At 37.9% G+C, this 24,064-nt stretch overlaps 2 protein-coding genes across 7 annotated transcripts in view; one reads left to right on the top strand and one right to left on the bottom strand.

Moving 5' to 3' along the window:
• pax6b (paired box 6b) overlaps positions 1-23,838 on the top strand; it is a 36,973-nt gene extending 13,135 nt beyond the window's left edge. For 4 of the 5 annotated variants that reach the window (XM_035532015.1, XM_035532008.1, XM_035532032.1 and 1 more), the window contains 6 exons: positions 2,578-2,736; positions 2,821-2,903; positions 3,000-3,150; positions 10,796-10,902; positions 11,864-12,002; positions 12,643-13,084. In XM_035532015.1, the coding sequence (XP_035387908.1) occupies positions 2,578-2,736; positions 2,821-2,903; positions 3,000-3,150; positions 10,796-10,902; positions 11,864-12,002; positions 12,643-12,734 (731 nt within the window). In that variant the 3' untranslated portion in view covers positions 12,735-13,084. Of the gene's footprint in view, positions 1-2,577; positions 2,737-2,820; positions 2,904-2,999; positions 3,151-10,795; positions 10,903-11,863; positions 12,003-12,642; positions 13,085-23,499 lie in introns of those variants that run through there. The other variant, XM_035532016.1, reaches the window with a different exon arrangement.
• Positions 16,164-24,064, bottom strand: part of elp4 (elongator acetyltransferase complex subunit 4) — a 39,154-nt gene continuing 31,253 nt past the window's right edge. For both annotated transcript variants that reach the window (XM_035532034.1, XM_035532039.1), the window contains exon 11: positions 16,164-16,499. In XM_035532034.1, coding sequence (XP_035387927.1) covers positions 16,401-16,499 — 99 coding nt within the window. In that variant the 3' untranslated portion in view covers positions 16,164-16,400. The remainder of the gene's footprint in view (positions 16,500-24,064) is intronic.

Genomic DNA, 24,064 nt, shown 5'->3' with positions numbered 1-24,064 from the left:
CAGTCAGCTGTGGGTCAGGAGGCATGGTTGCTGCTAACAGCTTGTTCAGAGGTGCTGCAGATGGGGCCTGAGCATCCCTAAGTGCGCCAGACGTGGCCTGAGAATCCTCAAGCTTACTAGATGCAGCATTAGCAAGGTCTGCAGCCTGGCCATCATGTTCCTCACAGGGGTTTGGAGGCTGGCCATCGCATTGTTCGCCGGTGTCCAGAGCTTGTATCACAGGGGAACACAGAGAAAGAGAAGCCCCTGTACAGTCCCTCAGGCCCATAGTCCTCCCAACATGTTCCATTGGGCAGGCCTGCTGGGTCTTGAGAGCCCAACGCTGGTGCATAGAGCCCCCCCCAAATACTTGGATGACTCCAACTCAGAACCCAGGGTCTTGGGCTGCAGAGCAGAAACAGGCTGGGACAGTCAAAGGTTCTACCACTTGAGCTAACTCAGTTTGAACTTTGGACCTTTTCTTTTTGTTCTTCTAACAGCTGGACATAGACTTAACATCTACAGTGTCCGGGGCAAGTAAGTCAAATGGTGGCTGGGTAGATATATTTCACTGCGGATCATACATATTTAAGAAGGCCCTAGTGTCAGCCATGATATTGCAAATCTGGCTCCTTTCCAACCTAGAAGTATTTCGTTCATAGAGCCAGTCCACTGTTTTTGCCAGCCGATGTGCTGCCAACCTCCAGAGATGTTCCTCCTCCTTAGACTGGTTGGGAAGTGCAAGGAAGTCAAACACTTCCCTGATAGATCTCGTTACTGCATCCTGATGTTGGGTGTATGGTAACTGCTCACTCCAGTGGTGGCGAACACTTCTGTAACATTCCAAGCAGGAACAGAGAAGGAGTCAAATGCAGTTTTGGTGGATGCAGTTTATTAGAGAACAAGGGACGTAACCTAAGTAACCTAAGTTGACGAGACTTCACAAAGATTGAATGCAAACATTGCATTTAAATAAGGACAAACAAAATACAGGTGATGGCAATGACCAGTAATGAAACTAAATAGGGTGCGGAACCAAAAGAAACTACAACAAGGAAGCACAAGGAAACAAAACCAGTAAGGACATAAACATAGTAGCATTGCTGTGGGAACCACCATGCCAGGGAGGGGCGAACGTGACACACATACTGGAAATTACAAACATATATGTAGTTAGACAAAATATGCTGATATCACTTAAATTCTAAAACCGTGACTTTCGTAAAAATTCCTGACTGACCATTGAGTTAAAATATTTACTCAGGTGTTTAATGCAATAAGAAAAAGACTCTTTTATTGGTCAGCTCATGCTGGTCACCTTTATATATAGGTAGGACATGTAAATTTCCCTCTCTGATTAAAAAAGTTATCGGTCAATATAAATCCTAAATGGTGCTTAATGGGTCCAGGCCTGGATATGTAGATTAATGAGCATGGTGTTTTAAGGTTAACATACTCGGCTGAAAGGTCTGTGGACTAGATTCGTGTTATACAATACTCAGCATGGCACATATCCAAAGAATCCTTTTGCTGTCCCCTTCCAATTGTGCCATGAGGAGAATTCCAGCTTGGTATTTATGCATGGTTAGCAGCTCTTTGGCTGACAAATCTAATGCACCCTTTTATTTTGTTGCTTTTGTGTCGCATGAAAAGCAGAAGCTATCTCTATTCAAGTGTTGATCATCTCAATAGGTCCCTGGGCATTTATATGAATACAGTGAATACTACTAGAGTCTCTATGTTTTCAGGAGAATATCCAGGTTTTTAAAATTAAACATTTTAAAGAAGCTTGTGAACAGGTCAGTGCACCACCAAGTTTTTCCTTCTTAGTAACTTGTACACAGAAAAAATATAACAAGAATGTAAGTGACATGGCCCTGGGGCTCTTTTGGATGATGAGTATCCTCTAACTGAATACCAGAACTGTGTAGATTCACTGATTGCTTCCACTGAAGAGAGCTCCTTAGAAAATGTCCTCAGAAAACAAAAGATATGTGCTGTGTATGGAAGCAAGCACTTAACTCCCTTTATCCTCTTTTTGTGTATTGACACCTGTTTATAAATCCCTTACTGAATCCCTCGCTAATACCATAATACAGTTTTCAGCTACTCTGAACAGACCATTGCTATAAAGTTCCAATGGCTAAAACAAATGTATTTTAACAAAAGGTATTTTATCCTAATGGATACTAATTGTCTTAATCAGGAAATAACATAGCATTTAAATTCAATCATTGGACTTTATAGCTGCTACTATTGCATGTATTGTGTTATGCATAATTCGCCATGACTGAGGGACATTATTGATCTAAATTTTAAAAGTATATTTATTGTATTTATTAAAATAAATCAATTTACTGTGCCCAGTTATATTTATGTAGAATGAATATGTAGAATGTGTGTGTTGTATGTGCTGAAGCACATAACAGATACGCTTCTATCATGTAATGATAATCAACAAAGTTTTGAATCTGAATCTGAATAATTATCTGAAAAGAATGTCTGTATATCAATGTCGTGAGATTTGGCAGAAAATGTAAAAACAAAAAATAAACTAATGGTCTAATGTCCTTCCAACATGTTCCATCAACATTATAGATGGTTGCCAGAAACAGGACAATGGTGTTGAGAACAGTAACCTGATAAGCTCTAACGGAGAAGACTCAGATGAGACCCAGTTGCGGCTGCAGTTAAAAAGAAAGTTGCAAAGAAACCGAACATCATTCACTCAGGAACAAATTGATGCATTGGAAAAGGGTATGAAATAAAATGCTATTCACTGCACCTTGAAAATCAAGTTGAGGTTCATTGAATAATTTCTTGTTTTTACATTTGTCTCAGAATTTGAAAGAACTCATTATCCTGATGTTTTTGCAAGAGAACAACTTGCAGCCAAAATTTATCTGCCAGAAGCTAGAATACAAGTAAGATAATGTTTTTTTTTAAATTTTGTAAATTTCCAGAGTCTCTAAATGTAGTTTATACCTACTTTATATATACTTCCTCCTATATGGGGTTAGGTTTGGTTCTCCAATAGAAGAGCTAAGTGGAGAAGAGAAGAAAAGCTGAGGAACCAGCGCCGACAAGTCAACAACTCTTCCAACCATATTCCCATCAGCACCAGCTTCAGCACTAGTGTTTACCAGGCAATTCCACAGCCTACTACACCTGGTAAGACCTACCAGCCCAACCTTAAAACTAAGGATCAATTTCCCAAAACCTCTGGAATGTACATTGCTAGGGATGTAATTTATCATATATGCATAACAATTGTAGAGAGTTTTTAGGAAACAGTACACAGAGTGTCTCTGTTTCTAGTCAGGTGAAACACTATGGCAATTTCAAGAGTATCTCTTCGACAAGTTAGCTGTGAGGTTGCCATGTACAAAAGAAAAAAAGAAACGTTTAAGTTCTTAATACATCAAATCAGTAATACCCTACATGCATATGCATAAACACATATATAAAAATTGTCCACTTGCCCACTTCCGGATGGTATTTTCCTTCAAGCTCAGGTCCTCTGTCAGAGGCCTGGGAGTATGAAGGTCCTGAATATTATCTTAGATATTCCCAGGACATAGATCTCAGATGTTGTTCATGGGATCTGCTGGAGCCATTCTCCCAGTTTGGGGGTCACAGCCCCTAGTGCTCCAATAACTACTGGAACCACTGTTGCCTTCACCTTCCACATCTTTTCCAGCTCTCCTCTCAGCCCTTGTATTTCTCAAGCTTTTTGTGTTCCTTTTTGCTGATGTTACTGATATGGGATCACAATACAACAGCAATGCAAAATAGTGCTTGTTGTTGATGTTGCTGTGTGTGTTAATCTAACGAAGATTCTATGTGAGTAACTGCAGTGTTTCTCTGTACTTTAGTGCAATTTTGAATCTCTCTCTCTCTCTCCCTCTCATATATATATATATATATATATATATATATATATATATATATATATATATATATATATATATATAATGTACACATACTTACACACACACACACACACACACATACATACAGAGAGAGAGAGAGAGAGAGAGAGAGAGAGAGAGCAGCCTCCCCTGACTTAGTGGCAAATTAACATCAGACATGTCAGAAGATGAATGCAGATGTTACTGTCTTTCAGAATTCATCGATATCAAGCAATACCAAAAACCAGTTAACTTAAACTAACAAACTGGTAAGTAGATCATTTTGAGCCCATGTGCCAATATGCCTGCAATCTAAGGCTGAAAGCGAAGATAAAGACAACTCAGAGGGAAGCCATCAAACTGGCAGAACTCCAGAAAGGTAAAAAGATCAAAGATGCCTGGCTATGGAAGAAACACAATGAGCGGCATATAATGAGGCCATGGAATTAGTTAACAATGTTTAACAGCAATAGTATACAATGTCACTTGATACATGAAATAATCAGTGGCAAAAAGAGTAAATGCTATCTTCACCAACCATACAAAGTGTATTCTCAGTTACAGTGAGAAAGAGAACTCTAATTGTGGATGCATCCAGACCCAAAACAGAAGATCACTGGAAGAGCATATGCAAGAATGAATCCTCTCACAGTACCAGTGTTCATTAAAGAGATCTCAAACCATACTTTTGCAGAGTAGGACTCAGTCAGCACAACAGCAAATGTCCAAGAGCAGGAACAATCATGAATAACTGTGCAACACCTGGCCCTAACAGGAAACTAAAAGCTCTGCATGTCCAAACACAATAAACCACTGCTAATTATCTGCTGTCATTCAGGCTGGCGAATACAAGACTGTATAGTACTGGTCATGACGAACCCCAACAAGGGTCAAACACCATCTATCTACAGACCAATAATCTTCCTGTACACAACATGGAAGATGCTATCAGACTAGTAGCCACTGACCTGAATGAGCATATGTGAAAGTACATAAGCTCCGGGATTGGATCATAATGGGATTGGTAACAACACCAGAGGCTCAAACCACCACTAATCGACAAACAGAGCTGTCTACCAGGATTCCAAGACCAGAGAAACCAACCTTAGCATTGCCTAGATAAGAAAGCATGACTCAAAGCCACACATCTTGATACTTAAATGCCTAGGCCTGTACAGTCAAGGCCAAAAGTTTTGAGACTGACACAAATTTTGGTTTTCACAAAGTTTACTGCATCAGTTTTTTTAATCTTTTGTCAGTTGTTTATATGGTACAGTGAAGTAAATAAGCATTTCATACATTTTTAAAACTTTTTATTGACAAATATATCCAGTTTAAGCAAGGACTTAATATTTACAGTGTTGACCCTTCTTTTGTAAGACTTCTGCAATTCGCTTTGGCATGCTGGATATCAGCTTCTGGGAAAAAACAAATTTTGCTTGTCCACCCTCTTTTTGAGGAATGGACACAAGTTCTCAATGGGATTGAGATCTGGGGAGTTTCCTGGCCATGGACCCAAAATTTCAATGTTTTGTTCACCAAGCCACTTCTTTATCACTTTTGCCTTGAGACATGGTGCTACATCATGCCGGAAAAAAGCATTGTTCATCACCAGATTGCTCCTGGATCGTTGGAAGAAGTTACTCTTGGATGTTTTGATACCATTCCTTATTCATGGCACTGTTCTTAGGCAAACGTTTGAGCAAACCCACTGCCTTGGATGAGAAGTAACCCCACACATGAATGGTCTCAGGATGCCTCACTGTTGACATGATACAGGACTCATGGTAGCGCTCCCCTTTTCTTCTCTGGACAATCATTTGTCCATATGTCCCAAACAGTCTGAAGGGGGCTTCATTAAAGAAAACAACTTTACGCAAGTCCTCTGCAGTCCAATCCCTATACATCTTGCAGAATGTCAGTTTGTCCTTGTTGTTTTTCTTCGAGAGAAGTGGCTTCTTTGCTGCCCTTCTTGAAATCAAACCATCCTGCAAAAGCTTCACTATGCATGCAGATGCACTCACACCTGCCTTCTGCCATTCCTGAGCAAGTTCTCCACTGGTGGTGACCCGATCCCATAGCTGGACAACATCGTAGGACAACACTAGAAGCAAACTTGAAGACAATTTCCCAAGTGAACATACCAAGGAGATATGCTATCTCCACAGAAGTTCTGCACAAGCCTGAATCATCTCAACCAGATCATCAGTAAGAGTGTGTATGGGTACAGATTCAGGAGTGGAGCTACCATCAAACACCTACTGTACTGATGACATCAAGCTGCATGCCAAAAAAGAAAGCAAGTCCTCAAGAGATTGTAGAATGGAAATAATAAGATCAAAGTCATGAATACATATGCCCTGCCAGTCATCAGATACACCACAGGCACAATAAGATAGCCAAATGAAAAGCTTGAAGCTGCCAATATCAAGACCAAAAAGACACTACATTTACATTTACATTTATGGCATTTATCGGACACTTATCCAGAGCAAATTACAAAAGTGCTTTTTCATTTACTCATAGAATACATCCTAGTAGAGTACAGTAGGTTAGAGTCCAACATACCAATGAACTAGAATACTGTAGAAATACAGGGATCAATGCTGATATCTAGAAGTACAAAATACATAAGGTCTGTCTTAAACAATGATAAGTTCAATAAACAATAAGTGCTAGTGTTTGTTAAACAACATCAGAGTAATAAACAATACCCTACAATAAGTACTAATTTAGTCAGTCAATATGGGAGCAGGGTCAGTTGTCCTTTAAATATTCTACAAATAGATGGGTCTTCAGTCTGTGTTTGAAGACTGCAAGGGACTCTGCTGTCCAGACAGCAAGTAGGAGTTCATTCCACCATCTTGGAGCCAGGACAGAAAATAATCTTGATGCTTCTCTTCCATGAGACCTGAAGCAAGGTATTTCAAGCCGAGCTGTACTTGAGGTTTGAAGTACTTGAGGTACGGATCAGGCTTTGATCATTGACATCATGTATGAAGGGGCTGGTCCATTTTTGGCTTTGTAGGCAAGCATGAAAATGGGGCACTTGGGGCTGTCATCTCTAAGCCTGAGGATCAAACAGATCCCAGGAAGGACAATATTAAGCTCAGTCCAAAAGAGTGTAATTCTAGGAAAATACTGCAATTCTGCAAGGATTTGGAATTTTAATGCTAATGTACATTGCATCTGTTGTTTGCATTTCTAGTTGTTGCTATGGCAGAAATAAAGTTAGGAAACACAAGGGGAAAAGAACTATATACTCAGAATTTTAGAACCCCATGGAAGTAATTTTATGATTTAAGTATACATATTTGTTTCTATAAAATAAATGGTTTCACCTCAGAAGGACTTTGCTTGCACAGCTGATGAAGGACCTCTGTCCGAAATATCTTGTTTCTCCGGACATCTTGTACCCACAGCCTTTTTGACTGACCTGACTGACTGACTGACCTGACTGACTGACTGACTGACTGACTGACTGACTGACTGACTGACTATCTATCTATCTATCTATCTATCTATCTATCTATCTATCTATCTATCTATCTATCTATCTATCTATCTATCTATCTATCTATCTATCTATCTATCTATCTATCTATCTATCTATCTATCTATCTATCTATCTATCACAGTTGCTAGGAATTAAGAGCATTTGCAGTGAAAATGAAGGCTTCCTCCAAAAAACTACCCACCTAATTTGGCCATTATACATGATGCATCCTTGTGTTATCCCTTTTCAGAGAGTGAATGCGGAGATCACATCCCTTTTTAAGGATCCTCCACAACAAGAAAGATCTCCTATACACAAGAAAAAAATGACATGCTCTTCGAGAGTGAGATAAATGACCATTCAGATAATAACTGGTATTGAAGGCTGCAACTGCTCTACATGTACATGTACAATTATTAACACAGCCAATAAAATAACTGGCACAAAAGGATCAATTGTCATCACCCATTCCTCCTTGTGAATTACTGCAGGATTTTTCTATTCTATTACTTGCAAGAGATGTAATCAGATTTACACTGGAGAAACCAATAAATGGCTTGCTGATTGGTTTGTTTAACACTTTTGGACCATCAAAATTAAGGCTTTGTCATTTTCAGTGGCAAGGCATTTTAATATCAATAGATATGTAGTAATGATATATCTGTGTACATTGCAAGTTGTTGCTATGGCAGCAGTAAAATTAGGAAACTCAAAGAACTGATCTATACTTAACATTAGAAACCCATGGAATGAGTGTTATGATTTAAACATCTACTTTTTCAAATATAGTTTTCCCTGCTCCTACAAATTCAGAAGCACTTTGCTTTCACCACTGATGAAACAACCCCTGTCTGAAACGTCTGTTTCTCTGGAAACCTTGTGTACTGTTAGAAATCTCTTCCAAGTTAACCTCTGCCCTCCGTCCATTATTTCTAGAGTTTATAAAGAATGGTCCACAAAGAGAAAATATCCAGTAAGGAGTGCTCTGGGTGAAAATGTCTTGTTGATGCCAGAGGTCATATGAGAATGACCAGACTGGTTAGAGTTGATAGAAAGGGAACAGTAACTGAAATAACCACTTGTTCACAACCAAGGTATGCAGAAGAGCATCTCTGAATGCATAACAAATAGAACCTTGATAGCAGATGGGCTACAGCAGCAGAAGACCACACTGGGTACAACTCCTGTCAACTAAAAACAGGCAACTGAGGCTACAATTCACACTGACTCACCAAAATTGGACAATCGATGATAGGGTCAGAATTAATTGTAAACAGCACAAAAGCATGGCTCCATCCTGCCTTGTATCAACGGCTCAGGCTGGAGGTGTGTGTGTGGGGGATATTTTCTTTGCACACTTTGTGGCCCTTAATACCAATTGTGCATTGTTTAAATGCCACAGCCTACCTGAGTATTGTTGCTGACCATGTCCGTCCCTTTATGACCACAGTGTACCCATCTTCTGATAGTTAATTCAAGCAAGATATCGTGCTATGTCACAAAGCTCAAATAATCTAAAACTGGTTTATTGAATGTGACAATGAATTCATTGTACTTCATTGGTCTCCACAGTAACCAGCTCTCAATTCAATACAACACCTTTGGGATGTTGTGGAACGGGAGATTTGCATCATAGCTGTGCAGTCAACAAATGTGCAGCAACTGCGCAATGTTCTTGATGAAGGCCCATATGGTCTTATTGTCTTTATATAGAGCTAGTGTTACATCCTATGTTGGTTTGGTGTGTGTGTGTTTGTGTGGAGTCTGGTTGTGTTCCATTCCAGATGCAGTTCCACGTTCCACTAATGAGTTTCTTACAGTCAATCATGAGAAAAGACTCCACCCACCTGAGGAGGAATAAAAGGAAGTGGAAGATCAGAGAGAAAGAAGCTAGAGGGGAAAGTAGCGAGATTTGTTTGGAGGTGTTTGATGGCACATGATATTTGACTTGGTGTATGACCTTGTTTCCAGTTTTGACTTTGCTCTTGTCTTTGCTCTAATATTTAGTTTGCAGTTGTACATTTGTACATAGTCCACTTTGTCTATTTTGTTCTATGTTCACTGGTAAGTCGGGAGTGACTGCCATTTTGTTTGTGGTGTTTTATCTGTGACTTCTACTTAGGGAATAAGTATTGCTGTGTCTATATCTTCTTGTCTATGTAGGTTTAGTCAGTGTCTTTTGTTTCTAGTATGGATTTTTTTTTTAGCCTGGGTCACTCCTGACATTATAGTTCAGTGTCACACTACAGTATGCCTTGTACAATACATTGCCTATCACTGAACAATTTCGGACTGATACATTCTGATTTCATTTCCACTACACAATTGTTTAGCTGTTTTTCTTACATTTCCTGTTCCTGCCTGGTGCCTAGACAAGGTTGTAACACTAGGCATTTGAGTATCCAGGCATGTGGTGTTGAGTCATGTGCCTTCTTGTAGTTGATCCATGCATCTCTCAGGTTGTCTGACTGCTCATGGAATCCCTGTGGACAGCTGTCAATTTGTATAGTTTGTAGACTCTGTTGTCATTACCCATGCCCTTCTGACCAGTGCCCATTTGCTCATTCAGTTTGGTTGCTTGTATTCCTGACATGAGCTTCCATGTTGTGGACAGGTAGGTTACTGGTCCACTGGTGTTAGGTCTTTCAGGGGTCCATCATGATCACTGCCAACCTCTATGGGAGCTGCTATTTAGCAGCTGGTTCATTTGCACTGCTCACTGGCCATAAAGAACCGTTGGTTTCTTTACTGAATAAGCATTGATCATGTAAAGGTCAGGAGCTACCCGATTCTTCATGCTTCTGATCCACTCTTAGACATTGTTTTTGGAATGCTGAGTGGTTCATGCTCTGGAAGATTGTGTTGCAGTTTTGATGCCTGTGCTATTAACCTATTTATATATAGAGGCTTATGCCTGTTTAATCTACCAAATTTGCTAACATTTTTTCCAATATTCTCACTTTTTTTCCCTGCAGTGCCTTATATAGTATGGAAAGGAACTCTAACAAGAGTATGCAGATTATACTTTCATGTCTTCAATTATAGATCACTGGCTTCAAAACTACTATATTCTTTATTTTCAGCTTCCACTGTATAGTACAGTTTACTAGGGAAAAACAGCCCAAAGCCACTTGCATTTGAAAAAGTGAATGCCTAGCATGAAACAACCTTCAGGATGTTTTATCAGGAACCACAAAAGCTATACCATTTGACTTTAAAGCTGGAAATAAACCAACATGTTCATAGATGGAAATAAATATTTTTGCAATATATGACTCCGGCCACAGCTTCTAAATCAACCATAATTAGCTACTACTATAATGGTCTATGATGGTGATAATGCCCACTATAATAAAACGTTATTCTTGGTCGACGAGGAAGTGATGCCAGTCTGCTTTTTCTCTTGCAGTGCCCTTTACTTCAGGGTCTATATTGGGTAGGTCTGAGGGATCCCTAACGAACACATACAGTGGGTTGCCTCCCATGCCCAGTTTTACCATGGCTAACAACCTGCAAGTAAGTGCTGAGATTGTCCTCTACTTGTATATAGTTACAAAAAATTTCAGTATAGATGTAAAGATAGTAAAAACAAAAGTAGAGTAGTACAGAAGTCTTTAATCATGGTTTAAATACCAACATGCCATCTTCTATAAATCCGACTCATTTTTATTTGTAATGCAACTCTTCACATTCCAAGGCCTGCAAAAAAATTAACTGCTTACAGCTTCATAAGTCATAAATGCATTTGAAGTATGAATGAAGGCTGCCTCCAAAAAAGCATGGAAATGTGAGAACAGCTTCATAACTGGATTTCCTAAGGAAGTTATGATGATGGTTTTGCTCATGGTTACCTCTGAAGGGAATGGATGCACTGGCTTATAAAGAATCTACTGTTAAATGAGCACCAAATGAATTCTTGTTGTATTATACCATGAATAATACAGTGGCCAATATAATTTTTAAACACTTCAGAATCCACCAGGATGAGGCAGAGACCTCATCTCTTTTTATGAAACCTCTACTAATCTCTTACACACACACACACACACACACACACATATATATATATATATATTTATATATACACATCTCTCTCTCTATATATATGTATATATATAGAGAGAGATGTGTATATATATATGTGTGTGTGTGTGTGTGTGTGTGTGTGTGTGTGTGTGTTTCCAGAGAAATGGGACATTTTAAACAAAGGTTCTTCATCAGTTAAACAGGTTCCTCCTACTACTAATTCAGAAGCACTTTGCTTGCATAGCTGATGAAGGACCATTCTTCTACATGTCCTGTTTTTCTGGAAACTTTACTGATTATGAATCAGTGTCTCTCATGCCATCAATTGATCTTTATATATATATATATAAAAAAATACACACGTTGGCCAGAGGATCTTAATCAGATGACCAAAGCTGAATGCACAGCCTCAAACATACACATAGATATAGATATCTATCTCTCTTTATAGCCCAGCCAGACATCTTATCCCTGCATGCTGCCTACAAGCCCTTCAGTGAGTGGGCGGAACTATGATATATACACACCCCCTCATATGCAAGCACACATGAACAGCCAATCAACGGCAACGTCTGGCACCAACTCAACAGGTAAGCAGACATTAGAAATGCTGACTAGGTACGGGTTTGGTGATGCTGCTCAGTCATCTGCCACCTCATCCTCAGTGATGGGCTCATTACAATTTAAACAGGCCACTCTATCTAATCCATTAATTTATTCATCCTTTCATGTGTATTTATTGATTCCATAACTCACTACATATGCCTGGACTTGCATTTTCATCTCCCTTTTTGTACCTGTGTACTCAAGCATACAACTTGGTGCTTTCTTTAACTAATTCATATTTTAACACACGCATACCTACAAAAATCTTAATGTTTTATACCAGCACCCTCATAAGCTTTGCACTGGCCATGACCTTGGCACAGAAATAATTTTAATGTCCAACTATAGATCAGAGTGCAACTGCTGTTTACTTTAGGAGAACCTCAGTATTTTATTCAAGCATCATGGTGAACAGCAAGACTTAACTGCATTCTCCTGTTTATATTAAAAAATATTTCACATTTTATTTGCAACTGATTTACTTGACAAGAATTCCATTATATATTCTACAGCATCCATCTTTAAGGTGCCAATCCAAATTATACTGCAAAACTATGCTCATCCTTCTGTTTTTATGACCTAAACAAAGCAATTACTGAGACTTACAATTATGTTTCTTTATAGGACTTATCTCTCCTGGAATATCTGTTCCTGTGCAGGTGCCTGGCAGTGACCCAGATGTTGACATGTCTCAGTACTGGTCAAGACTACAGTAGAGAAAAGTTATTTTGCTCTCTTAACTTTAAAAGCAATAGAACTCTCCAGCAGTATATCTCTCTCACACACACACACACACACACACACACACACACACACACACACACACACACACACACACACACACTCACACACTCACTCACTCACTCACTCAAGAGTGTGGGTTGCTTTCTTTATTCTGAAATGCTTAAAGAGGAGCAATTCCAGGCAAAAGAATAAGCGACCTGGTCATGCTTGTGATGAACCTGGAGTTTAAAACATTCGCTGGAGAAGTCAAAATAAAAAACAACAAAGCTTCATGTCTTGCATTTACTTTTTAGTTTTTTTTTTCTGTGTGTATCTGTATGCTCACATTTTATAAACAAAACCATATGAGGTTATCAACATTTTATATTATATCAATCATATAGCACAATGTATACACACACTGCTTCATGTCGAGATCTCTCTTTTGTGAGAAGCACTATTGAAAAGCACTCGGTTGTGTTTCTTATAAAATGGTTGGCAAAAGGAAAAACAATGTTAAGGTGATCCTACTCTTGAGTGCACAAGAGTTTATCTGCAGAGGACCTATTAATATGAAATTTATATTCTGTGCAAGACTTGACAATTTTTGGATGGACTGATTAAGTACTTTGAGTTGCTGGTTGAATTATGGTCGCGTTTGCTATGTAATGCTTATTCAGTCTATTAAATGTTCACTACATACTTGTCTTCTCCTGTGATTTTGGAAATTACATCTAATTTGTATTTCTATACATCCTTTCATGCATTATAAATACCTTTCTTTAGGGCAAGAACAAGCTGTCTTTGGTACAGGTGTATTATAGTGTCCTGCAATCAAATAATTTTGGGCAAATGTTTAATTCCTATAATACATTTTTTAACAGTGTTTTACATTTGTTTACAAATACATATCAGAATTTAGATTGATTGTAAAAACAAACCAAAGCCTTTGCCTTCACACAATTTTTATTAAACATTTCTTTTTTGGTCTTATTTTACAGAACTAACAAATGTTTACAATGTATTGCACTGGCTTTAAATATATTTGACTGTAGTTTAATTAAGCAGTCTTTTATGTAAGACTGAAGCGCAATTATGGTTTAAAAGTAGTACATTGATTTCTGTGCTTTGATGCATACCCAGAATATTAAGGGTTTTATGTTGGAGCATGCTTTGGAAAATGAAAGGTCTACATTGTCTGGCAAATATTTCAATTTATTTAAAATGCATTTTGTGAAAACTATAAAAACATTTTGCACAGTATACTTTGTGTCAATCTTCTTATTAATGAATAGTTGTTGGCAAACTATAATGGCTGGTCATTTGTTAGCCTCATATGAAAATAACATCAGACATTACGAAATTAAATCTGTATAATTATCAGTTATTTGAAGTACAGTGATGAATAAACAAAAATCAAAAAGCAAATATATGAAGCCCACAAACAATCAGGCTCTGTTCCCTTCAGCCACATACCTTATAACCACCAAATCCATTATGGACAAACATTAGTCCACACAACTAGAACAACACAAAAACAGCACAATAGGGAAGTCAATGGCATTCATCAGTGCCAGCCCTTGCTTTGGTATAGTTATGACAAGGGAGTTTGGGGGAGGCAAGAAGGAAGAAAACAAGGAGAAGAAAAGCACTCTGAGGCGAGGCCAAGCCAAGGGAGAGCGCCAATGACTGTGTGGGAGAATGAGTTATTTTGCTTCGCCTGCTTCATCAGTGGGGGGTGGGAGAGAGGCTGCATGATGGGAGGGTGGGGGTTCTTTGCAAGAGGCTCGTCTTTGCAACTGGCCTACAGGATTGTGAGAGTGCACCCGTGTCTCTCTCACACGTCCATTTAGACAGTGATACCATGCAAATTGATTTTTTTTTATACAGGAATTTCTTAATGCACAAAAAACACAAATACACAAAAAAAAATGAGACACCAAAAAACAGGCACATGTAATAATTTATAAGCAGCTTCTGCATATTGCTGCTGATGTTAAAAGATACAATAGATAATAAAGTATATAAATGCTTACGAACAAAAGCAAACAAAGTTTTGGAACAAATTTGGCGTAAAGTTATTTGAACAAGGGAAAAATAGCAGTTAGCGTTGGATCAGACATACTTGGGAATAGGTGAGAAAGTTGACTGAGTGAGCTTGAAAACTTTTTTGTGAGAGCAGATAAAACACCATTCAATGCTTAACTGTTTAAATTGTAAGAATAAAGCAAGAAATTAATCTTGATGAAACTGCCCCTTTCTTTGGGTCCTTCAGGATCAGGACTTTCTGGTCTTCAGTTAACCATTCAAGGTGGGTTCCATCCATTACATTAGCAGCAGGTTCATTTTTTATCTAACCTTGTAGATTAGTTAGAGAAGCTGGAGAAGCTACATGCACAACCTAAGTAACCTACCAGGTTATCTTAACTATTAACTAACCTACCAGGTACATATACCACAATGATCATCCAGGATTAAAATTAAAGTAGACACTTCTGCAAAACATTCACTCACAGCCAATCCCCCACTCCCCATATACTGTAATACTGTAGATGCTGTAATACTGTAAAGAAATAGTATGCTTTCTCTAAGGCACAAACATTCATTTATACTTACAATTTGTAGCAGGATTTCGCATTTTCCCAGCAGTGAATAAAAGCATCCAGTGATTTGCGAAACAAACATAGTAGTCCATGTTAGAAGCCATCAATCTCACTGTTCGTGAGGTAAGCAAGTAGAATAAAGGACCTAAGGGACCACACTGGAGATGGCCTAGTCAGGATTCGAATACTTGTCCTGCTGTACTGAAGCTAGAGGTGTATAACCCTATTTAATAGCTATACAACAGGTATTTCTGTGTATTTCTTTTTAAACAAACTAGTATGAGACAAAAATACAACACAAAGTCTTTATTAATATTAAGCATTATTTTCACTGCAATTTCTTACAAATGCACCAGAAAGAAATGATGTACACATATACTTGGGATTCAGGCTTGAAACGTACCACCTTGTTTGCTTCAACAGAGAAAGGGCCGATTTCTGGATGGAAAGGGGTGGGACAGACAGCAGTCCCAATCTCTCCCATAGCACATATACACAGCTGGAATGACTCAGCATCAACTGAAATTACACTACCATCTCTTTTGAAGCAGACACAACATTATCACAAGTCAAAATATTATCTCCAGCTAAAACACAGCAAACCGGTAGACAGGAAACAGGGAGCTTGGACAGTTTGCATCACAACCCCCCCCCCCCCCCCCCCCCCAAAAAAATCGCAATAATAAATGTAGTGATTTCAAAAATTACACATCAGCCTAAAATAAATGCGTAAGGTTTAGTAGCAGGAGATATATGCTTGAGAATGCATGCCATTCATAGTATGAGTAATTCTTTCTATTTTTGTAGTAATTTTAGTATAATCTTATTTAGTTTTTTTTTTTTTTTTTACTCTGATATATAAAAATAACAGGCCAATTTTGAATTGGTTAATCCATGGTCTAGATGTACTAGTGTGCACGTAATGGATTTGTGCCATTGTGACAGACCGCTGCGCTCTCCTTCAAATAGACGGATGTCAAAGATCTAACCTCTGAATATCAAAGGAGTGGGAAAAGTCTGGTTTGGGTAGGGATGTAAATGTGGAGAGAGAAAGTTCTAAAAATCCAGATGCTTGCTGGTGGGACCACAGCCTGGCAGCTCAACTTTACTCACACGACTCACAGATTCTGACAGGTCTGGAGGCAAATGCAGCTTCTGTTGGGGGTGAAAAGAAAGAGAGAAAATGTGTTGTATATAACTGCAAAAAACTAAAAAGACAGTGTTAGCATGGTGCTGCTAAACGCCTACATGGCATACATGTTGGAAGCCCCCACCCACACACCCAAGCTAGGAGGGGAGATCACAGTCCATATTAATTATATTTAAGCCCTTAACCACAGTATTAAGATAATTCTGTAATGCAGGTAATACTCTTTCCCATGGCAAAATATCAAATACTGAATCAGAGTAACTAGGAGGACACAGACATACACACTAAAATGTGAAAAAAGTCAAATGTTTGCTGAGAAATTAGGGGGTATGTCAAATCTACTTTGCATGTTCACTTCAAAGAAAAACGTTCTGGATTTTAAGTCATGAGTAACATAATACTGGACATCAGATACCACTCATCAAATTAATGAATGGCACCTTTGTTCTCAGTCCACTTCTAGTCTAGTTACATAGGTTAGCTAGCTAACATACGTTCACTACACAAAATCAACTAAAAAGTACATTTGAACAGACTTAGTTCTAACATTAAAATCATTTCATGCAGTTACTTGCCAGCAGCAACAATATCAATTCTCTGACTAGCTAGTCAGCTAGCAAGATAGCACACTAACTAACTCGCTCTCTGCCTAGTCAAACTAACCATACTACTAACTATTGATTGCTTAGCTAGCCAGCTAAATTAACATTAGTTTGCTACTAAGATATTAACCTCTTGGCTTTGTAGTTATGTAACCTAAACTAGTTGTTTTTGTAGTTATGTAACCTAAACTTTAGCCATTGAGTGCTTATATCATGATCTATTTTTTCCCCTTCTCATTCCAGATGTTAAATTGACAAGATATGGTACAAATGTCATTCAAACAACTATGGGGAGCTCACTTAATGGCTACAGAAAATCTACATAACTCTGTTATTACAGTGTGCATAGCATAATGATTCATACAAATGTTATAAAACAGCCAAATGGAACTAATTTAACCTACTTTAACCCACTGGTAACTTTAGTTGCCATAGTATATTCTCTCTTTAATGATAATAAAAAGGTTATTCAAGTTTAATGTTCTTGTCACATTGCCCTACTCCTCCCAGTTGGACACCAATTCCCATGATGTCTTTGGGAACACTGGAGATCAGCATCTGCAGAATATTAATAACACCAGACTCTAATGTAACTTTATAGTATTTAAGTAGATCTGTGACTATTCCTCAATGCAAAATATTGTTTTCATTGGAAGGCTTTTCTCATGTTTTCTACCTGGCCTGTTATTTGTATTACAGTACTTTGGTTTTGCCCTTTTTGTAAAGAAATACTTTTTTTTTCTGGTAACATTTCTTTAAGTAACTTCATGGGAATCACACCAAGGAGGCAAGTAGAAGATATAAAGGAGAAAATTATTTTAACTAGCTCAATCTGCTTAAGAGGAGTAAAAAAAAAACCAAAAAAAACAAAAAACCAACATCTCTGCTATGGCTTCACTGGATTCATTATCTATATTGCTTGTGTAAGGTAGTACTTTTAAAAGGGAAGGGTAAATGTTCATGAAATTATTACTGCTGCAGGTATTTGAGATTTTGTGGGTTACTGGTCATCTATCTGTGTTTGTGGGCACTGGAACACTTCCATCATAACTCCAATCAGTAACATTAGTATTGTGGACTTCTAGCTAAAATGTGTGAATGTTAGTATGTAGAAATATTTGAATATACACAAGTATAATAGAAGTATTCTTCATAAATTAATTATTTAATAAAAACCCAGAGGAAGGCTGTGTGTGTAGCAGAGGTAGATTTATTGTATGGGAAGTTCATCAAAAATATTCTATTTGGCATATAGAAAACAATTGCCATGAACAGAGTATGAAAAGAGTCAGGACAAATACCCTATGATGTCACTTCACTACTTTTCAGTGTCAATATGTGTTTGGTGTGACATTGCTTAGAAAACTTGAGCTCTGCCCATAAAAAAAAAGTATGTCATGATGAATGTTTTGTAAATTTTGTAAGATAGTTGGTTAATATCTGTGGATTACATTTTTGCAAACAACAGCCCTCTTAAACTGTTAATTATATTAATATTAGCGAATGAAAAAATTTCACCCCCTTAGCAGTAAAACAAACCTTTAGACTTTAGACTGTGGTTTTGAAATAGTGTCATTTCATAACCCCCAAAACCATTTTTTGTATTGTTCAGATTAAAAAAATATATCTTCTAATTTTCTTTCAATGCATTTATATTTTTGTGAGCTTTGTATCTGCATGTTATGGTCTATTGTTGTCATCATGGCACCATAACTTTAAACAACCTTTTGACAATTAATTTACATCAAATCAAAACAATATAATTCCATAATCAAATGATTGATAAAGATATATGATAACTCTGTTCACTCATTTACTGATTATCAGTCACTGTCATATGGGAAGATGGAGACAACAGCCATAGTATACGTCTTTTCAAGAACACAGTGATTTGAATTTTTGCATTTTTCAGCCTGAATCCGATGTGCTTGTGTTGGCAGTCATGATTACTCTCAGTAGACAGTCACAGACACACAAAGAGGTATTATATATGTGTGTGTGAGTGCGATGGCATAACTAGGAGTTAAACACTTGCATTGATAGTCTTCCATTAACTTTTTTTTTTTCCCCCAATTTAAAGCAATCATTAAGAAGCTGGTGAAACAACAGGCTTTTTTCACTGCAAACAACGAAGAGGAAGAGGAAAAGATCAAGAAAGGGGGAAAGGCTACATATCAAACCAATGTACAAAATGTGTGTGTGTGGGTGAGTGTGTTTAAGTGTCTTAGTAAGTGTTAATGAATTGGGTGAGCAATCCATCAGAGGTTGTAATTCTCTACAACAACAAAAGCCCCTTTAGGCAAGAGCTCAGCACTTGTGTGGACAAAGAACAGCATAATGATGCCTTCACGCTGCTGAAATGGGGAGCTGTTGCCAATAGTAACCCCCTCCAAGCGAACGCACATGATGCAGTCTAGCAGTCTTGAGCTCTGGCCCACAAGACAAAGCTAACGGCAAATATCTTTTAAAGAATGCATTTAAATGGTGCATATAGCAATGTAACATCCATTGACAAACACTGACATGAGAATTAGTCATACTGAAGAGATCAGTGAGTTTAAATATTGCGCCGCTATAGAATGCCACATTTGACAAGTCATTTCTTGACGTTTCTGCCCAGCTAGTTCTGCACTGGTCAACTGAATGTGGCATTATTGTGAATTTGAAGCATATATGTGACAATAGTGTAGTGAAAAACAGAAACTCACAGAAAGTGTGTACCATATAAAAATTGCTTATAGTCTATTGCATCACTCACTACAGATTTTTAAGCTGCATCTGGAAGCAACATCAACAAAAGAATTGTATGTAGAGAATAGGTTTTCATGGTCAAACAAGTGCACGAGACTAAAACCTATATGCGCAATGCCATGTGATGGCTAGAGTTAGCTGGAGCCATTACTGTATTGACATTGACAGCATTTAAATGATGCTTTTATCCAAAGCGACTTACAATCATGACTTTACAACTTGAGCAACTGAGGGCTAAGGGCTTTGCTCAGGGGCCCAACAGTGGTACACCTCACTATCATACCAGATGCACCATCACATCAGCCACTGCCTCTATCATGAATCATTTGCAACTAGGATAACCTGAAACCCCAAAGAACTTGTTCAAATAAGTAAATGTTTAGAATCAGTATTCCACTGAACACACAGTGATGTTGCGCCACTTAAAAATAAAAATAAAAATTAGGGACAAAAAATTAGTACCTTGGACTTGGACATTTGTAAAGCTGCTTTGTGACAAAATATGTTGTAAAAAGCGCTATATAAATACATTTGTTCTGATTTGATTTGATATCCAACAAGCTCATATTGCTGTGATGGTCAGGCCACCATATACTTTTGGCAATATATTTGTGAATGTGTGTGTGTGTGTGTATGTATGTATGTATGTATGTATGTATGTATGTATGAATACATGCATGTATGTCTAAACAATCATTTATAGAATTTTAAATTTTTTGGTGTAAAAATAAAAAGTTTTCCCCAAGTGATTTAGGGAAGTGCATGTGTACTTTTAGGGTCAGTTTGTTACAGTAGAAGTGAAGTTAAATGTTAAACTTTTGGAGTGTTTGTGTGTGAATTACTTCTGCATTGTCAGGTGGAGGTTGCTCTAAAGGTAGGTTACTGAGGGCTTCTAGAGGGAATAATTAGTCCAGGTGTTCTTCTCCTGTCAAAGCAAGATCAGGATAGAAATGATGTGCTCGCACACACACAAGCTCAGGTGGAACTCAATGTCTTTCGTCAAGAAAACAAAAACAACAACAAAACTAAGCAAAAAAAAAAAAACCCAAACAAACAGTGAAATAAATCAATAATCATTGTCTGCAATAGCAATTTTGTTACTGGTTTGCAGTTGTAGACTTTGCACCTCAAAGAGAAAGATCAAAATGAAAAACCAATTTATGCAAAGCTGACACATTTCAGGGATATGAAGGGTGGGGTTTGTGGCTACAGTTTCAGCTTTGCAATTGAATTTTATACAATATGAGGCTCTAAAGAACATCTAAATGATAAGGAGTACTTTCCCTACAGAGTTCAATACTAGAGGTGCTGGGAAAAGCCAAGCAGGAGAACAGCAGGGAGTATTGGCTTTCTCAGCTCTGAGGACTGATCCTTCGGTGCCATAGCACAGCCAATGTGTGCTGAACACACAAACACATGCACACACAAGCAGGTTTCAGTCTACTAACAGCTACAGTATAAGATAAGGCATTGTGCTTGTCCACCTGGACATAAGATGCAGACATTCTGGGGAATGCTATGCTGGCCTGCTGAGCTGCTTTGCCTCCACAGAGGGGTGTAGCCATGAGCAGTTTCACTTCATTACCACCCTGATTCCCTCTTCAATTACCCCTGAAAAAATACTCTCAGCCCCCTAGCAACAAAATCTCCATATAAGCCAAACAGGGAACAAGAGGGCACTGATAGCTGACCTCATTCATATGCCCATATGTCCTTTTTTCAAATGCACATGTTCAGAAGGAAAGAGGAGGGAGAGGGGAGGAGATAATGAAACACAAATGTCCAAATAACAAATGTCCATTTTACAAATGAACAATGTACAGGTACATGTACACTGACTGACAGTACAATTGAGCTGAAAGTCAAATTTGGCATGTTTCCTCAGTATGTTGTAAATATTTGCCAAATTCGGTCAAAATCAGACATACCCTGACGGAACACGTTTGATCATTACTGATGTACAATAGCCATAGCAACAACTAGAAATGAAAACATTTATCATTAATGCAATGTCAAATAGTATTAAATGCCTTGCCACTGGAAATGATAAACCCTTAATTCTGATGGTTTAAAGGTGTTCAACAAACCAATCAGCAAGCTTTCTCTTGGTTTCACCAATGTAAAGCTGATTACATCTCTTGTGAGTAATACAGTAGACAACTTATGCAGTAATGGATGAGGAGGAACGAATGGTGACAATTGATCCTTTTGTGCCAGTTATTTTAGTGGCTGTGTTGATAAATGTACATGTAGAACATTTGCAGGCAGTTGCAGTCTACAGTAGTACAGTTATTATTTGAATGGTCATTTATCTCACTCTTGATAAGCATTTTTTATTTATTTTTTGGTCTCATCTGCAGATTAGAGCATCCTTAAAAAGGGATGTGGTCTCTATCATCCTGGAGGATTCTGAAATGTTTAAGTATAATATCAGCTAATGCTTTATTTGTAGGATAAGCCAGCACCAAAAGAATTCTTGTTGTCTTAACAGTAGACGGTTTACAGGTCAGTGCATCCACTTTCTGAACAGCAAAAACACAAGCAAAGGCATCACCAATAACTTCATTAAGAGACCTACAGTTCTGAAAATACTCACACATTTCCATACTTTTCATTCTCCCTGCACTTGTCCAGTGATTTTTGGGTAATTGTTTCATCCTGACTCAGCCAGATTAGATAGCAAGGAAAGTCTACTGATACATGTTGAAACAAAACATTTGCATTTTCCTCTAATTTCTTATTCTTCTGCTATTACCAAACACAATTCTGGTTGTTTATAGCATAATACCATCTCTTTTAATGTGATAAAACATGAATTAATTATTTCCAATAAGTATGTATTTTATAATTATGTAATTTACTACAGCTGTAATGTACTATAAAAGCTTGAAAATGGACCTTAAAAGTGCTTGAAAAGTGCTTGAGTTTGACCTTAGAAAAAGATTATGAAAACTGTATTAATTAGCTCGGCTAAACATTAACAGTTAATGCTGAACACATGAAAAAAATAAAATTATTTACTTTACTACTTAATGACAGCTAATACATTACATGTTTTAAAATAAGTTATTTTAAAAACTTTCCACTGAAAGTGTTTGGCAAGCAAAGAAAAATTAATCCTGTGAATGTTTATGTTTTGAACTTCATTGTCCCCATGACCTGGAAACTGGCCAGAAATGTCCCCTATGGAAGTATTTGTAGGAACAATCAGGAGTTGAGAAATCTGTGAGAAACCAATGTCATTTATGTGCTGCTCAATAATCTTGTTGCAAATGTCTTGATAGAGGTCTTTGCCTCTACTCTTCACATTTCTTGTGTTATATCTTTGGTGACAAATGATTTGGTTACTTGCATTTTTACAAAGAGTGAAGTAGTAACCCACCAACATGCACTAACCTGACTGATTCTAATTTATAATGAACACAGGTAAGAACTAATTTCTGGAATCAGCAGGTTTAATGCTGTTTTGTTTTGTTTTTTGCTATGTTCAATACTATTTCATGTGTCATTCCACTTTATTCCCAATAAAATTTTTATGGATTGTAATGCTTGGATTTCATTAGTTGTAAAGTTTTATGGTGTTAAGTAAGCTTGCGAAGGCGGTCATGTGGTCTGAATCAAAGGCAATAAATTCCCTCTTGTTAAATTGCAGATGAACACGGCATATTCAACTGGCCTAAGGAGGAGACAAAAGCCACTGACAAGGAACAGGGAAACTCCACACAGTGCACAAAGGATTCATCCCAAATCCAGCACTCTAAGACTATACACTATGTGGAAGAAGGGGGGCTGAGGATTTGTGAGAATCAGAGCCAATATCCAGGTTGAAACATCCAAGACCCAAGAGTACCCCAGGAAGATGATCCCAAGTGATAAAAGTTCTTAATGAGCACCTCAGACAATAGAAAACCAAGGAGGATGGGGATAGGCACGGTATGTACCACCAGCAAATAGTGGCAAGTAGTGATATGGAGAAATTCTACCAATGGCTAGAAAAGGCTAGATTGAAAGACATCATGGAGGCACAAATCATGGCAGCACAGGAACAGGCTCCGAACACAAGATCAATAGAGGTTGGGATTTACCACACCAGGCAGGGCCATAGATGCAGGTTGTGCAAAGATGCCCCTAAGGCAAACAAGCACATAACAGCGGGATACAAGATGCTAGAATGCAGAGCATACATAGAACACCATAACCAAGTGGCTGGCATAGTA

This window comes from Electrophorus electricus, chromosome 1 (assembly GCF_013358815.1).
Source record: "Electrophorus electricus isolate fEleEle1 chromosome 1, fEleEle1.pri, whole genome shotgun sequence".
NCBI classification, from domain to species: Eukaryota; Metazoa; Chordata; class Actinopteri; order Gymnotiformes; family Gymnotidae; genus Electrophorus; species Electrophorus electricus.
This window is presented reverse-complemented; position numbering and strand designations above follow the sequence as displayed.